Raw genomic sequence first — 18,064 nt, 5'->3', positions numbered from 1 at the left:
CCAGGTCAGGGGCGCCACACGGTGATGCGGCTAAGTGTAGGGAGCCGCCACTGCAGGTTTTGCTGGGGCTGATGGAATGTGCAGCTCTGATGATGTGGGCCCTCCGCAAGTGGGGTACTACCCCAGCAGGTGTATGGTGCAGTGGACATCGGAAGAAGGAGTCCAGACAGCTATTCAGTGCAACTGGTTTACTCACTTTTCGGGTGTTAACTGGTTGCCTGAGGCCGGCTGGTTTCGCCTCCAGGTCCCCTTCGTCCCCGAGCCAGTCTAGTTCTCTGGTACTTTCTATCCCTGTACCTTTCTCTGGTAAATGGGTCCCCATGGTATGGAACACTGAGGGTCCACGGCTTTTGGTTTGTCCACCTCTGTCCGCCTGATGGTAGCGGGAACCCTGTGTGGATGGAGTCTCTGGTCCTGTCCCCGGCTCTCCCGTTGCTACTGAGTCTTCGGATTCTTTAGGGTCAGCAAGGTCCTTGATGGTCCCCTTTGCTGTGTAGGTGTTAACAAGTCGGCCTGAAGCTCTTTCCCGTCCTAGGGTCCTGTACCCCGTCGGTGCGTAGTTCCGGGAGTACTCCACCGTACTCCACCAGCAACTACTCTCCTGGGTACCAGGTCACTGTTAACTCGAGTCAGGACGTTGCTCAGTCACACCTTCCACTTCCACTGTCAACTTTGAACTCTGTCTGCTTTCAACCGACTACTGACTTCCTGTGTTCTCTCTGTGCACAGTCTGCCCCTCCCACCTGGTCAACTAGTGGACTGGAGTGGCTCCACCTCTAGGCGGCCATCCATAGTCCCACCCTAGCTGAGTACCATTGTATGGGGGATTGTTGGGGAAAACTGGGATTACCTGGGTTTTTGGTGGTACCGGCACTGGGGTTCTGGGTACCTAAGGGGGTAGGCCCTGCATCCTGGTGGGGATGCAGAACCTTGTAGCACCCTGATGGTCTCAGGGGCACTACACCAATCACTACGGTGCTAAACACTAATCACATTGCCAAACTGCAAAGCACCGATCCCCTTATAATAGTCCCTCCAATCAATGACAGCAACTTTAAAAGGGCAGTTGTTTTGTGTGGTGGTATACCCCTTTAAGAGTACTTGCACTTGAGACGTTTCTCCACTACTTAGGCTCTTTTTTGAGTGACTCCTTGATTCTTCTGATGTCGTTCTTATTTCTAATACATTACAATAATCCCCAACTTGCCATGTAGCTTGAGTCTGAATCACTGAGAGTTAATTTTTTTAATAAACTCACTTCCTGGAACTAGCCCTATATATAGTATTAGCAGTGGCATAACTTGAGTCCGATGGTTCTCGGTGCAAAGTTTGATCCAGGGCCCCCCAATCTGGGCCATTGTAGCATTTAAAATTCTATAAATACATACTAGTTGCCCCCCACATCCCCTTCATCGCGTACTAATGTTCCCCCATGCTAGGCCACTTCCTGGTAAATATGTCCCCCATTCTGGTGTTTGACCACATCATGGCAAAATGCTTGTAAATGTGTCCCTATCCTGGTATATATGTCCCCATCATGGCCCATCCTGGTATAAATGTCCTCATCATGGCCCCATAGTGGTATATATGTCATCAACATGGCCCCATGCTGGTATATATGGCCCGATCATGTCCACTTCCTGGTATATATGGCCCCATCATGTCAATATCCTGGTATATAGCCCCATCCTGGCCACATCCTGGTATATAGCCCCATCCTGGTATCTGGGTGTGTGCTCACATCCAGCTGAAACAGGTGCTGGGGTCGGTGAGCCTTCTGCATCCCCTGGCTTGGTAGCGATCCCTGCAACCGCGATCGTTACACCCCTGAGCATTAGATATTAATGAACACTCCTATAGCTGTTTTAACTCTGTATAAGAGATTAGCGGATCCATGGAAGTTTGGGTTCAGCAGGTATAGTCGGACTTTGTATAAAGTTATAAAGTTTGGTTTGGGACCTGGACTTCACTGGAACCCCATTGGAAGTCATTGATTGGTCATTTCAGCTCTCCACCCACATACAGGCAGCCATAAACAGTACACTAACGGGGTTTTTGGCTGGAGTTTTTTAATATTTTTTGTACACACTACATCCATTATCCACAGCCCATCCGCAGGATGAGGTTATGACACACAGGAGGATTCCTCCCTTCCTGGACCGACCCTAACTCACGACCTCTGTCCGTATACTTCAGCTCCTGCCGCTTAACTAACTACAAACTTCTCTGCTCACTCCTCCTTCCTGCCTCTGTCTGCCAGGTAGCCATCTTGCTGCTCTTCCTGTGTTCCTGTTCTATCTTATTAACTAGCTAACTACCACTAACTCCCCACTCCTGCAACTTGGTCCCTAGTTACAACTAAAACCTCCTATCTAAAATATTTAACTGTCCTATATTATTACCACTATATCTATCCTTAAACCTATATCTGTGGTACTCCTGGCCCTGCACTAATGTCTCCCGCCTGACACAGCACGAGGGACCAGTCCTCCACATTATGCATTATTTACAGTTTCTTTACAACATACATAATAATCAAATCCCTTTCTCACCATAAAACATATACTACCTGCGGCCGCCATGTGGAACCGAACGCCGAGCTCGTTGAGCTCTGCTACATCCTGCATTAACATTTATATACACATTACACCTTTTATATATTAGATTTTCAATATCATAGTACTTCTTACGTACAGTGGGTACGGAAAGTATTCAGACCCCTTTAAATTTTTCACTCTTTACCATTTGGTAACTTCAAAAAAGTTATTTTTTTCTCATTAACCCCATAGCGACGGCATAACGTCTCAAGACGTCGGAAAAACAGGGTACTTATTCTGTTCCGACGTCTTGAGACGTCAGGCTGGAAAAAGCTTGTAGCGCCCCCCAGCGACCGAAAATCTCGGGGGTTTCAGCTACCGGGGGTAGCTGAGTCCCCCCAGATTATGAATCGGGGTGTTTTTTCTGGACTCCGTTAATGCGATCGCCGGTATACACCGTATACCGGCGACAACATTAAAAAAAAATAAATGGCCGGTAAAATTGATTTATTTCTCATCTGACGTGATCAAACATGTCAGATGAGAAATAAATATGAGCCCTTAGTGCCCCCAAAGCCCCCGGTACCGGAGAGTCCCCCCACCACCCCTACCCCCCCTCCGGAAAATCCAAGATGGCGCCGACGCGCGCTGAAAACTCCCGCCGCCGCCGGCTCTGCATTCATTTCCCTCCGATCTGAAATGATCAAACATTTCAGATCGGAGGGAAATGTCCTCCCCCTGACCTCTCCTCCGGTACACCGGAGATCTCTGGTCCCCGGAGCCCCCTCCGGTTCTCCAGAGCCGCCTCCCCCCTCCCCCCTCCGGAGCGTGGAAGATGGCGGCCGCATTCATCCTGCTCTTTCTGCCGCATGTGACACGTCACATGCGGCAGAAAGTTGTCCCCAGGTCCCCCCGTCACCCCCCCCAGCCCCCGGTCATACGTTACCTGGCTGCTGGTGCTCCGGCCCCGCGATCACGCCGCCTCCTTCTTGAAAGCTGGCGGCGCATGCGCAGACAGCGGCTGTCAGCTGGATCCCTGCAAGCAGGGATGCTGACGTCGCTACTGCACAGGCTGCTCCACTGTGGACCGGGGGAGGGTGAGTGAGGTAATCTGCAGCCACACTCCTCACATGGAGAGACTGCTGTTCTAGAAAATGGGGGGTACGTTCTGTGAGCGTGCCCCTCATATTCTAGAATGAGGTTACTGCAGGTCACTCTGCCCTAGGTTGGACCGGGGCAGTGTGAGTGCAGTATTCTCAGATTACTGCACCCACGCTGCTCATGGAGAGCTTGCTCTTCCAGAAAATGGGGGATACGTTCCCTGAACGTGCTCCCCATATTCTAGAAGATCCAGAGTCGGCGTGGGACCTCCAAAATGGATTACAGCGACCGAAATTTATTTATTTTCAATAAATTGGTAAAAGAGGAATGTTTCGGGGAGTTTTTTTTTCAAATAAATTTTTTTTTTGTCTTTATTTTTTTCTATTACTTGACTGGGTTAGTAATGTCGGGTATCTGTTCAGATGCCGTGACATCACTAACCCCAGGGCTTGATGCCAGGTGACATTACAGCTGGTATCAACCCCATATATTACCCCGTCTGCCACCGCACCAGGGCGCGGGATGAGCTGGAGCGAAGCGCCAGGATTGGCGCATCTAATGGATGCGCCACTTCTGGGGCGGCTGCGGCCTGCTATTTTTAGGCTGGGAAGAGTCCAATAACCATGGCTCTTCCCACCCTGAGAATACCAGACCCCAGCTGTCTGCTTCACCTTGGCTGGTGATCTAATTTGGGGGGGACCCCACATTTTTGTTTTTTTTAAAAAATGCCTGGGGAGCCCTCCAAATTGATCACCAGCCAAGGTGAAGCTGTCAGCTGTGGTTTGCAGGCTACAGCTGTCTGCTTTACCCTAGCTGGCTATCAAAAATAGGGGGGACCCCACGTCGTTTATTTTAATTATTAATTTTTTGGGGGGCTAAATACAAGGCTAGGCACCCTTTAGTGCCACATGAAAGGCACTAAAGGGCGCCAGCTTAGAATATGCAGGGGGTGGGACGTTATATTTGTTTGACATCTATCCATTCATCCATTGTAGCATTTTAGGCTGTGCGCCCACAATCGGGATTTGCAGCGTTTTGGACGCAGAGTGTTTTCCCTGCGTCCATAGCGCTGCGTTGTGCAGTAGAAGCACAGTGGAAGGATTTTTAGAAATCCCGTGCCCACTGTGCTTCTCTTCTCCGCAGCATAAACCGACCTGTGGTGCAGCTTCCCGAGCCTCAGCATGTCAATTTATGCTGCGGAGATGAGTGTTCTCTGCAGGTAGCATAGAGCTCCACAGCGGCCTGAACCCAAATCGTGGGCATGGGCAGCTGCATTCTCCCGTGGACAACACTCACATCTCTGCAGGAGGCTGACACTGTATACTAGACGCCGTGTCGCTGGATCATGGCCACATAGCCTAAAAGTGAGAAATTTGTTGCTACAGCAACATTTTTGTGAAGTACCTGTGGATTCAAAATGCTTACTATACTCCTGAATAAAATCCAGTTTCCAAAATGGAGTCACTTGTGGGGGGTTTCTAATGTATAGGTAACCAAGGGGCCCTGCAAATGTGACATGGTGCCCGCAATTTATCTCAACTTTTCCAGAATTCAAATGGTACCCCTTCCATTCCAAGCCCTCCCATTTATCCAAACAGAGGTTTTTGGCCACATGTGGGGTATCCCTGTGCTCATAAGACATTGGATAACAACCTGTTGGGTCCACGGTTTGTTGTTGTCTCTTGAAAAAGTGAGAAATTTGATGCTGAAGCAACATTTTTGTGAAAAAAAAATGAAAATTTTCAATATGGCAACCTAAGCTTATCAAATTCTGTGAAGTATTCGTGGATTCAAACTGCTCACTATACACCTAGATAAAAGCCTTGAGGTGTCTTGTTTCCAGAATGGAGTCACTTGTGGGGGACCGCCACTGCTTAGGCACCTCAAGGGCTCTCCAAATGCAACCTGGCGTCCGCTATTGATTCCAGCCAATTTTGCAGTCAAATGGCACTCCTTCCCTTCCGAGCCCTGCTGTGCACCCAAACAGTTGATTTCCACCACATATAAGGTATCGCCAAACTCAGGAGAAATTGCACAATAAATGTTATGCTGAATTTTTTCCTTTTACTCTTGTAAAAAAAAAAGCTACCTGGTTGAAATAACAATTTTGTGGTAAAATTTTATTTTTTTTTTTTTCATGGCTCAACGTTATAAAACTCTGTGAAGCACCTGGGTGTTCAGGGTACTCACCAAACATCTAGATATTCCTTGAGGGGCCTAGTTTCCAAAATGGGGTCACTTGTGCGGGGTTTCTGCTGTTTAGGTACCTTAGGGGTCCTCCAAATGTGACATGGTGCCCGCAATCTTTTTCAGCCAAATTTCCTTTCCAAAATTCAAATATTGCTCCTTTCGTTCCAAGCCCTCCCATTTGTCCAAACAAAGGTTTCAGACCACATGTGAGGTATCACCGCGCTCATAAAAAAGTGGTTAACAAACCTTCAGGTCAAATTTTTGGAATTACCTCTTGAAAAAGTGAGAAAATTGATGCTAAAGCAACATTTTTGAGAAAATTATTAAAATTTTCAATATGACAACGTAACGTTAACAAAATCTGTGAAGTACCTGTGGATCTAAAATGCTCACTATACCCCTATATAGAAGCCTTGAGGGGTCTAGTTTCCAAAATGGTGTCACTTGTGAGGGATTTCTTCTGTTTAGGTACCTTAGCGGACCTGTAAATGCAACATGGTGCCCGCAATCTATTTCAGCCAAATTTGCTTTCCAAAATTCAAATATTGCTCCTTCTGTTCCGAGCCCTCCCATTTGTCCAAACAGAGGTTTCTAACCACATGTGGGGTATCGGCGCGCTCATATGAAAGTGGGGAACAAGTTTTGGGGTCCATTTTGTTGTGTTATTTCTTCTAAAAGTGAATAAATTTGGGTTAGAGCAACATTTTTAGGTAAAATTTAATTTTTGCTTTTTTTCATTCCACATTGCTTTTGTTCATGTGAAGCACCTGAAGGGTTAATAAACTTCTTGAATGTGGTTTTGAGTACTTTGGGGGGTGCAGTTTTTATAATGGTGTCACTTTTGGGTATTTTCTGTCATCTAGGCCTCTCAAAGTCACTTCAAATGTGATGTGGTCCCTAAAAAAATGGTTTTGTAAATTTTGATGTAAAAATGAGAAATCGCTGATAAACTTTGAACCCCTCTAACTTCCTAACGAAAAAAAATTTTGTTTCCAAAATTGTGCTGATGTAAAGTAGATAAGTGGGAAATGTTATTTATTAACTATTTTGTGTCACAGAAATCTCTGGTTTAACGGTATAAAAATTCAAAAGTTGAAAATTGCAAAATTTTCAAAATTTTTGCCAATATTCAATTTTTTTCATAAATAAACGCAAAAAATATTGTCCTAAATTTGGTACTAACATGAAGTCCAATATGTGACGAAAAAACAATCTCAGAATCACCGGGATCCGTTTAAGCGTTCTAGAGTTATAACCTCATGAAGTGACACTGGTCAGAATTGCAAAATTTGGTCTGGTCATTAAGGTGAAAATTAGCTCCGTCACTAAAGGGTTAATGTACACTCTGCACCCCAACGCCCATATTGGCAGAAAAAAACATTGTTTAAAAGAACTGAGAGTCCTCAGTGGTTGATAATCAACCACTGAGGACTCTCAGTTCTTTTAAACAATTTTTTTTATCTCTACTGGCTAACACGGTACAAAGATATATTTTACTTGCAGAAAAAAACAGGAATGTAGAAAATTTTGCAAATTTATTAAACAAGAAAAACTGAACTATCACATGGTTATAAGTATTCAGACCCTTTGTTCTGTATTGAGTAGATGCACCCTCCCTTTTGAGCTAGTACAGCCATGAGTCTTCTTGGGAATGATGCAACAAGTTTTTCACACCTGGATTTTGGGATCCTCTGCTATTCTCGCAGATCCTCTCCAGTTCCATCAGGTTGGATGGTGAACGTTGGTGGACAGCCATTTTCAGGTCTCTCCAGAGTTGCTCAATTGGGTTTAGGTCAGGGCTCTGGCTGGGCCAGTCAAGAATGGTCACAGAGTTGTTCTTAAGCCACTCCTTTGTTATTTCAGCTGTGTGCTTAGGGTGGGTCATTGTCTTGTTGGAAGGTGAACCATCGGCCAAGTCTGAGGTCCAGAGCACTCTGGAAGAGGTTTTCTTCCAGGATATCTCTGTACTTGGCTGCATTCATCTTTCCTTCCATTGCAACCAGTTGTCCTGTCCTTGCAGCTGAAAAACACCCCCATAGCATGATGCTGCCACCACCATGTGTCACTGTTGGGGATTGTATTGGGCAGGTGATGAGCAGTGCCTGGTTTTCTCCACACATACTGATTAGAATTATCACCAAAAAGTTCTATCTTCATCTCATCAGACCAGAGAATCTTATTTCTCATAGTCTGGGAGTCCTCCATGTGTTTTTTTGCAAACTCTATTTGTGCTTTCATATGTCTTGCACTGAGGAGAAGCTTCCATTGAGCCATTCTGCCATAAAGGCCCGACTGGTGGAGGGCTGCAGTGATATTTGACTTTGTGGAACTTTCTCCCATCTCCCTACTGCATCTCTGGGGCTCAGCCACAGTGATCTTGGGGTTCTTCTTTACGTCTCTCACCAAGGTTCTTCTACCACGATTGCTTAGTTTGGCTGGACGGCCAGGTCTAGGAAGAGACCTTCCATTTAAGGATTATGGAGGCCTCTGTGCTCTTAGAAACCTTGAGTACTGCAGAAAATATTTTTTAACCTTGGCCAGATCTGTATCTTGCCACAATTCTGCCTCTGAGCTCCTTGGGCAGTTCCTTTGACCTCATGATTCTCATTTGGTGTGACATGCACTGTGAGCTGTGAGGTCTTATATAGACAGGGGTGTGCCTTTCCAAATCAAGTCCTATCAGTTTAATTAAACACAGCTGGACTCCAATGAAGGAGTACAGTCATGGCCAAAAGTTTTGAGAATGACACCAAAATTATTTTTTCACATGATCTGTTGCCCTCTGGTTTTTAATTGTGTTTGTCTGAGGTTTACATCACATACAGAAATATAATTGCAATCATATTATGAGTACCAAAAGGTTATATTGACAGTTAGAATGAGTTAATGCAGCAAGTCAATATTTGCAGTGTTGACCCTTCTTTTTCAGGACCTCTGCAATTCTCCCTGGCATGCTCTCAATCAACTTCTGGATCAAATCCTGACTGATAGCTGTCCATTCTTGCATAAGCAATGCTTGCATTTTGCCAGAATTTGTTGGTTTTTGTTTGTCCACCCGTCTCTTGATGATTGCCCACAAGTTCTCAATGGGATTAAGATCTGGGGAGTTTCCAGGCCATGGACCCAAAATCTCTATGTTTTGTTCCATAAGCCATTTAGTGATCACCTTTGCTTTATGGCAAGGTGCTCCCTCATGCTGGAAACGGCATTGTTGGGTGCCAAACTGCTCTTGGACAGTTGGGAGAAGTTGCTCTTGGAGGACATTCTGGTACCATTCTTTATTCATGGCTGTGTTTTTAGGCAAGACTGTGAGTGAGCCGATTCCCTTGGCTGAGAAGCAACCCCACACATGAATCGTTTCAGGATACTTAACAGTTGGCATGAGACAAGACTGGTGGTAGCGCTCACCTCTTCTTCTCCTAATAAGCTGTTTTCCAGATGTCCTAAACAATCGAAAAGGGGATTCATCTGAGAAAATGACTTTACCCCAGTCCTCAGCAGTCCACTCCCTGTACCTTTTGCAGAATATCAGTCGGTCCCTGATGTTTTTTCTGGAGAGAAGTGGCTTCTTTGCTGCCTTTCATGAAACCAGGCCTTGCTCAAAGAGTCTCCGCCTCACAGTGCGTGCAGAAGCACTCACACCAGCCTGCTGCCATTGCTGAGCTAGCTCGACACTGCTGGTAGTCGGATCCCGCAGCTGAAACAGTTTTAAGATACGGTCCTGGCGTTTGCTGGTCCTTCTTGGGCGCCCTGGAGCCTTTTTGGCAACAATGGAAGCTCTCTCCTTGAAGTTCTTGATTATGCGATAGATTGTTGACTGAGGTGCAATCTTTGTAGCTGCGATACTCTTCCCTGTTAGGCCATTTTTGTGCAGAGCAATGATGGCTGCACGTGTTTCTTTAGAGATAACCATGGTTAACTGAAGAGAAACAATGATACCAAGCACCAGCCTCCTTTTAAAGTGTCCAGTGGTATCATTCTTACTTAATCATGACTGATTGATCGCCAGCCCTGTCCTCATCAACACCCACACCTGTGTTAATGGAACAATCACTAAAACAATGTTAGCTGCTCCTTTTAAGGCAGGAATGCAATGATGTTGAAATGTGTTTTGGGGGGTTAAAGTTCATTTTCTTAGCCAATATTGACTTTGCAAGTAATTACTGTTAAGCTGATCACTCTTTATGACATTCTGGAGTATATGCAAATTGCCATTAGAAAAACTTAAGCAGTAGACTTTGTAAAAATTAATATTTGTAGCATTCTCAAAACTTTTGGCCATGACTGTAGAACCATCTCAAGGAGAATCACAAAGAAATGGACATCTGAGAGTCTGAGCAAAGAGTCTGATTACTTATGACCATGTGATATTTCAGTTTTTCTTGTTTTATAAATTTGACAACATTTCGGTGTTTTTTTCTGTCAAGATGGGGGATGAGGTGCAGAGTGTACATTAATGAGGAAAAAAATGAACCTTTTTGAATTTACCAAATGGCTGCAACGAAACAAACTGTGAAAAATTTAAAGGGGTCTGAATACTTTCCGTACCCACTGTAGGAGTGGGCGCTCCACTCGCCCCACTCCTACATGTGCATGACTGACCTCCACTCCATCAGATGGTGCTCTTCTTAAGAAATGTGTTTTTGGGATTGCAGTCAGTTCCTCAAATAATCACTAAGTTATCCTCGATCCTAATGATAGGAGATAGAATTATGTCAGGCTAAAATTACATTTTTCCGATCCTTCTTTTTATTGATTTTGGACGCAGGCAATGTAGACATTATTGGGTGATACCATAATAATTACCATAACCATAATTAAATAAGACACTGATAATTAACTCATGTGTATGGAAAAAGCAAAATGCTCGGCAATGGCTCTTGTATAGGACACAACTAACTAAGTTTCCTGTTTTACAGTTATTTTACCAGTTGGAAGGTGACATGTGCCTGAAGATTATTGAGAATGGAGAACATAAGGACATACACATTAAAGAAGGGGAGGTAAGAATATGCAAGGTACTAAATTTTAGCCATCAATGTTTTACCTTTGGAGTTTCTTGAGGCGTTAATGTGTAAAGATGGCCGCAAGAGTTTAAAATGTGCAAGCAATCATTAACTCATTGAAGCGGTATTCTGTCTCTTTTAGTGAGAGCAGCGGCATTGTGCGGATTTACATTTTATGCCACCACACAGTTTATATAATGGAAATTCCTTCCCTTTCACCAAGACTAAAGGCAATTAGGATTTAATCGTGCCTAATTACAATAGATTTCCCTAGATAAGATGATGCTGTTTATGCATTTTTTAGCCACCTTCAAGATACTTTTAGGATATGTGCGCACATTGCGTTCTATACCGCAGCGTGTTTAAGTGACTGCATGTTCGTCTCAGAACGCTGCTAAAAAGCTGCGTTCTCAGATGCATTGTTGAATTCATGCGTTTTGGATGCTTCCAGAACGCACATTTTTGACAGTGCGGTCCCACTCGGCGCTGCAGCATCCCCATAGACTTCCAGCAGAGCCGAGTGGGACCGCAATGTCAAAAAGAGCATGGCTGGCTGCGAGACAGAGCCGTGCGATCAGAATGAACTCGTATGAACTACACCCGACTTTATTGTGATTGCGCAGCTCTGTGCGTGTGCCGCGGCTTGATTTGCGGTCACACGTAAAAGACTCACCTGTGATCGCAAATTCCCTGAAGAACACCGCCACTCCTGTGAACTCCATGCAGCAACTGAAGTGAGTCGCGCGATCAGCTGTGCTTTCACTCAGGTTACTCGCGGCCACAGCTGTAGTCCTCCACCTGAGAGCGGTGGCCGCAAGTAACCTCAGTGACAGCACAGCTAATCGCGCGACTCACTTCAGTTGCTGCGTGGAGTTCACAGGAGTGGCGGTGTTCTTCAGGGAATTTCTACTGCCGCTCCTGTCAGCTTCCGATGTAGCAGAGCTGAAAGCATCGTGGGACCTTGCGTGGATTACGTTGGACCTGGAGGTGTTTTTGAGGGGTTAATAAAGTGGTGAAAGAGGGTTTTTTTTGTCTTTAATTGCAAATAAAGGATTTTTTGGATGTGTGTGTTTATTTTCTTTTACTTACAGGTTAATCATGGAAGGTATCTCGGGGAGACAGCTGCCATGATTACCCTAGGACTTAGTGGCAGCTATGGGCTGCTGCCATTAACTCCTTATTACCCTGTTTGCCACCGCACCAAGGCAATTCGGGACCAGCCGGGTAGAGTCCCGGGACTGTCACATCTAATGGATGCGGCAATTCCGGGCAGCTGCTGGCTGATATTGTTAGGCTGGGGGGCTCCCCATAACGTGGAGCTCCCCATTCTGAGAATACCAGCCTTCAGCCATGTGGCTTTACCCTGGCTGGTATCCAAATTTGGGGGGACCGCACGTCAGTTGTTTTTTTTAATTATTTTTTTTTTTTTACTGCTCAATGTAGACACGCCCACCGGCGGCTGTGATTGGTTGCAGTGAGACAGCTGTCACTCAGCGTGGGGGAGTGTCTGACTGCAACCCATCATAGGCACTGGTGGGCGTGGGAAGCAGGGAATACGAGATGGATTAATGAGCGGCCAGCATTTTCAAAAGCGGAGAAGCCGCCATAGTGTGAACGCCGTGCAGCGCCGCACCGGTGATCAGGGATCGGTGAGTATGAGAGAGGGGGTGGGACGGAGAGACTGACATGGACAGAGAGAGAGATAGAGACGTAGAGAGAGAGAGAGAGACCGACCGACAGAGAGAGAGAGAGAGACCAACCGACAGACTGACCGACAGAGAGAGAGAGAGACAACGAAAGACCAGCCTTTGTTATGTCAAAAAAAACATGAGGATCGCAACAAAAATGCAATGCAAATGCACTGCTTAACATTTTGGCAACATTTTTCTACAACTCATTGATTTCAAGGGGTGTAGAACGCAGCCAAAACTGACAAAAGAATTGACATGCTGCTTTTCTAAACGCAGAGATTTTGTCAAATTTTTGATAATCAAAACGCTGCATTTCAAAAAGCATCGTGCGCACAGATTTTGCATGATTCTCATAGACTTTGCTGGGGAATCAGAATGCAACCATTTTGACAGTGTGATGCTGCTGCTCAAAACGCTGCAGAAACGCAAAAAAAAAAAAAAAAACGCAACGTGCGCACATGCCCTTAGACTGATTTGTCCCTTAGCATTACAACTTTTTTTTAAAATGTTAACTTAGGTGTCTTGAAGGAAATATTTAACAATGGGTTTAGGCTGCTTTCATACATCTGGATTTTGCCGTCAGGCACAATCCGACGGATTCCAGATAAAACAGATCCGGCACCGGATGCGGTTTTTTCCTCATTGAATTGTATTACAACCTGATGTGCCTGATGCCCTTGCGTTGCATCCATCATGTGCATGGATCCGGTAAAATTTCTGTGTCCAGCTGCCGGAAAGGACGCAGCACGCAACGCTTTTTGGCAGCAGCAAAAAAGGACCGCGCCATTTCTCTGAAATGCTACAACGTTTCCCAGTTAAACATATCTGGCTGAGAACATACAGTCTACGTGCATGCTGCCTGTGGATCGTGCACCATGAATCTGCTGTCAGGTGCATTTTAATGTGCAAGAAGCAAAGAGCCTATACAACCAAAATGGTGCAACGTTTTTTATGAAACTAAATTGCAAAAATGACTTTTTAGCCCTAAGTATATGCATTCAATTTAAAACAAAATGCCCAAAAAGTGTCTGACCCCTTTAATGTCCTCAAAACTTCTCACACGTTTTCTTCTTTTGGTCTCTTTGACTAAAAAATGAAGTCAGTCATGTGTGAGTAATAAAGGAAACTGTGGTTCGGGCGGCATGAATCGCTATTTTCCTTTTAAATGCTGATTACTGCCCAGAATAGTCTGTATTTGTGTGGATCAGCTCTGATAATAACAATTACCGTGTCTACAGATGTTTCTGCTTCCTGCTCGGATTCCGCATTCTCCACAAAGATTCTCGAACACGGTGGGGCTTGTGTTTGAGAGGAGGAGATCAGAAGAAGAAAAAGATGGTTTAAGGTACATTTCATCCATATTACCATATTAATAAGATCATGAATAACATATTTAAAAGGTGATAACAGGTGCTGTATTAAGTACTGATGGGAATCACATAGACAACATACTGTATATGCCCTATCTACAGAAGAGGTAGTAAATGTATGATTGCTGGGGTATCTTCTGGTGGAACGTCCAGCAATCACAGGAACCATGTCACGAGCCTTATGTGATCTCATGGAGATCTGGGATCAGAAGATCACAGTGCATTGTGGATCGCAGATCCGCTTTAATGCCTGTTTACTCAGAGTGTATTTAATTCCAGTTGGTCCTGAAGGGGTTAAGGTGCATTTCTATCCTGCAGTGATCTAACAGGTAGTTGTAACCTCAGCTCCAGCCATTCCCTTCTGCTATAAATATCCACTCCTCACTCCTCCCTATGCTGGCTATAGCCCATTCCTTAGCTGTCCATGGAACTTGTTCAGCAGAGCTGTGATGTTGATACTGTTGCAGCTGCGAAGATCCTGTTGAAGAAACCTTGGAGAGCTCTTTTTTGTGTTTTTCCTCACCTGTTTGTCTTCCTGGTGTTGTCTTATTTACATTAGTGAGTCTAGCATCTCACTGGCCTTCACAAGGCAGGGTGAGTTCAGGGCCAGTGAGGTCCTAGGTATATGACCGGCGCACTGGGGAAAGGACCCATCTAGGGATGTTAGGGAGTGCAGGCATCAGCCTCAGGTGATAGTTAGGAAGTATTCCTGCTCCCCTTTCCCTAACACCAGGGGCCACCATTGTATTGTGTTCCCTTTGTGCTGCATTGCTTGCTAGGGCCTTCCCCTTCCCTGGCATAAATCTAACCAGGTGTTCCCACCGTGTTGTACCATTTGCTAGGACACCACCAGAACCTGGTGTGACACCAGAAGTCACATCATGACAAACACATTTCCCAAAGTCCTTTCTATAAATAAATCGTCATTGAGAATCTGCTCCATTGACTATTATCGGATTAGTAGTTACACATGGCCACTAACAATTCATTCACACAGGGGAGTTTGGGAATGCTGCTCTCAGAAGTTGGAGATCAAGACCGCAATTCATCATTTGCATTAATTTACGTGACTTTCTTTTTTTGTCATGTGGCATTCTTTCCTGTTTTTTGTGCCAAATACTTCAAAATGGCCCCCAAAGTTCATAAATTTTGGGTAAAGTAAAAAATGTTTTCTGGCGAACTGTTTTTCCAACTGTTAAGTGCATAAAGTCATAGGTTTCACAAAACGGTACAAAAATTACAAAAAAAACAAAACCTAGTATACTCAAAAACACACAAGGGGGGACTGGGGTACATTTGTGACTAATTGTGCAACTTTATAAAAGTCGCACATAAAAAATTAGCTAAAAACATCTGTAATTGCTAAACTTGGTCCACAAATGGGAAAACAAAAAACAATAGACAAGCATATATGAAATAGGGTGCATTGTAAATTGGGTGCACGTCAAAAGGGAAAAGGCGCAAAACACACAAATCTAGATAAAAAGCAGGTGTAAAGGTAATGATGAATTGGAGCCCCGGTGTTGAACTTGACTCGTGTTTTTGCTGGGGAAGAACAGAAATTCATAGAAAATGAAGCGGGAGTTTTATTATGAGAAGAGTTTTAAAGCCTAGTTTTTTTTGTGGCTCCGGTGCCTTTATTAAATTTGTCGGATCTCTATGTACAACCCTTCTGTCTGGAATTCTTTTTTCACTTTTAGTGAGAATTACAAGTTGGGGTTTTTTTTCCCTTTTTAAAGGGAACCTGCAACATAGAAAAATGCTATTAATCTGTAGATATAGGGCTAATCTGCAGGTTAATTGCATTCTGAACCTGCACGGCACCTGAACATTAAACCCTGCTGTCGGGAGGGAATGAACTTTATTCCTCCAGGCAGACATTCCGGTTTTAGGCATGAGGGAGGCGCCAGCGCAGGCTCAGTCCCCGCTCTTTGCTTGGAGCCGCCCCCCCTCACATTGACTAACAGCTGTGTTACGTCACCACCGGAGTCCGCCCAGCGACTTCTGCTCCGATCGCCAGGCGACGCCGTGTTCCTGCCGTGGATGGTGCTAGTGATGGGAGAGGAGTCGATGCCAGTGGCACCGGTGGGCGCAGGCTCCGATCATCCACTGGGCTGGGTTATCTTGGGATCTGCAGTACCACTGGCTGACTGTGGGTGGTATGTGTCTTCCAGCTGAAGTTGCCAGCGTTCAGCTACAGCCAATGGGAACATACCACACCCTTCTTAGTTCCCCTCCTGTCTGCTGACCTCTGCCAGAGATAGGTCTGATTTCCTGGCTCCTGGTCCGCCCTATTCTGTTTTGTGATTCCTGTGTGCTGACTTCTGCGTGTTTTCTGACTACCCTCCTGCCTGCTGTTTTTGTACCTCGCTGCCCGATACAGATTTGACCTCTGCTACGTTCTCTAATTACGTCCTTGCCTGCCGATTCTGTCCCTGTTCTGCTATTCCTGGTTTGACCCTGCCTGACGACTACTCTCATCGGACTGCAGCCTTCCACAGGTAGTGATCTCCATGGCCCTGTGTAATTCCAAATCCCTGTATAGGGGTTAAAGGGTTTCAGGGTTCTGGGGGTCCTGCTTGGTGAGTGGCTTCCCTCTAGCCTGTCCATTACATCCCATCTGAATCTGTTGATCCAGGTAGGCGTTACAAGCTGGTTCTGATGTTGAGCGGCTGTCAGTCAGTGCAGGGGTCGGTTACAGCCACCACTCTCCATACACAGAGCGGTGGCTGAACGCCGGCGCCGACCCCATAACTGAAACCCAAACGCTGCAAGAAGGATTAAAGTTAATTTCCTCCCAGGTTCAATGTGCAGGCGCAAATTAGGTTAAGATTTAACCCCAACACCAAAAGAAGAATGGCCTAGAGAAATGTATTGGTGGCTAACCCCTCATCAATAACACCTGATAGAAAGAATGGGTTTAAAGCCAAGATAAATATTATTTTTTTCTTTCAAAATATATTCTTTACTGAAAGGATTAAAAATAGATTAAATATGACAAACAATAGCGGGGACATGCATTGAGCAGTCCTCCTCGTTGCATCATCCATATAAGCACACATTACATTAAATGAAATTTCAATGTGCAGAAAAAATGCTATCAAAGAAGTTTTTCAGGGTAAAAGGTGCATGCAAGAAAAACACCAAAAACATGGAAAAATGTAGGTAGAAATAGATCTATATATAACAACAGTGTGAATTGTTTTATGCCCAAAAAGACAGTTTTTACATATATCACCCCTAGGGGTCACTGTTGTAAGAAAGAGGTTTCAGCTGATGCAAATGTATATAAAATATAGTATGTGAAAAAATTCACTAATATTTATTACACAGCCCAGAACACGATTGCTTCAAACCAACAAGAGTTAAGGATAGATAACAATATTGCACACACCCTTCAATTACACAAACAGCACAAATTAAAACTATCAGTCATCTGGAATAAATAAAGTGGCCAAATATAGTGCAAATTGCACTAGCCCAAATAGTTTTTGTATGGTTAAATAACCAAATATACCCAGATATGATAAAGTGCTGTGTGAAAGGCAAAGAGAGCCTAATATATTGCACAAACCCAGAATTAGATGTACAAAGAACAGCAAGAATGCCAGATTAAAGAAGTCCGAGTAAAACAAACAGCCAAGAAGAATAGTCAGGCTGAGGGAAAAACCATACAGCCAAGAAAAAGGATAAGGTATCTGGCTGAAAGTAATTATCATGCAAGGATGTGCAGGAGGAGAATAGATCACCCTGACGCGTTTCGCCTGGGGGGCTTCTTCATGAGGGCCCTTTTTTCACATACTATATTTTATATACATTTGCATCAGCTGAAACCTCTTTTTTACAACAGTGACCCCTAGTGGTGATATATGTAAAAATTGTCTTTTTGGGCATAAAACAATTCACACTGTTATTATATATAGATCTATTTCTACCTACATTTGTTCCATGTTTTTGGTGTTTTTCTTGCATGCACCTTTTACCCTGAAAAACGTCTTTGATGGCATTTTTTTCTGCACACTGAAATTTAATTTAATGTAATTTGTGCTTATATGGATGATGCAACGAGGATGACTGTTCAATGCATGTCCCCGCTATTGTTTGTCATATTTAATCTATTTTTAATCCTTTCAATAAAGAATATATTTTGAAAGAAAAAAATATTTATC

General features: G+C 44.4%; 1 protein-coding gene across 1 annotated transcript in view; it reads left to right on the top strand.

Annotated features, from left to right (window-relative positions):
* The window catches only part of HAAO (3-hydroxyanthranilate 3,4-dioxygenase), a 70,962-nt gene that overhangs the window by 23,621 nt on the left and 29,277 nt on the right, over positions 1-18,064 (top strand). Inside the window, exons 3-4 of the mRNA XM_075338011.1 lie at positions 10,748-10,831; positions 13,764-13,870. Coding sequence (XP_075194126.1) covers positions 10,748-10,831; positions 13,764-13,870 — 191 coding nt within the window. The remainder of the gene's footprint in view (positions 1-10,747; positions 10,832-13,763; positions 13,871-18,064) is intronic.

Source organism: Anomaloglossus baeobatrachus, chromosome 3 (genome assembly GCF_048569485.1).
Source record: "Anomaloglossus baeobatrachus isolate aAnoBae1 chromosome 3, aAnoBae1.hap1, whole genome shotgun sequence".
NCBI classification, from domain to species: Eukaryota; Metazoa; Chordata; class Amphibia; order Anura; family Aromobatidae; genus Anomaloglossus; species Anomaloglossus baeobatrachus.
This window is presented reverse-complemented; position numbering and strand designations above follow the sequence as displayed.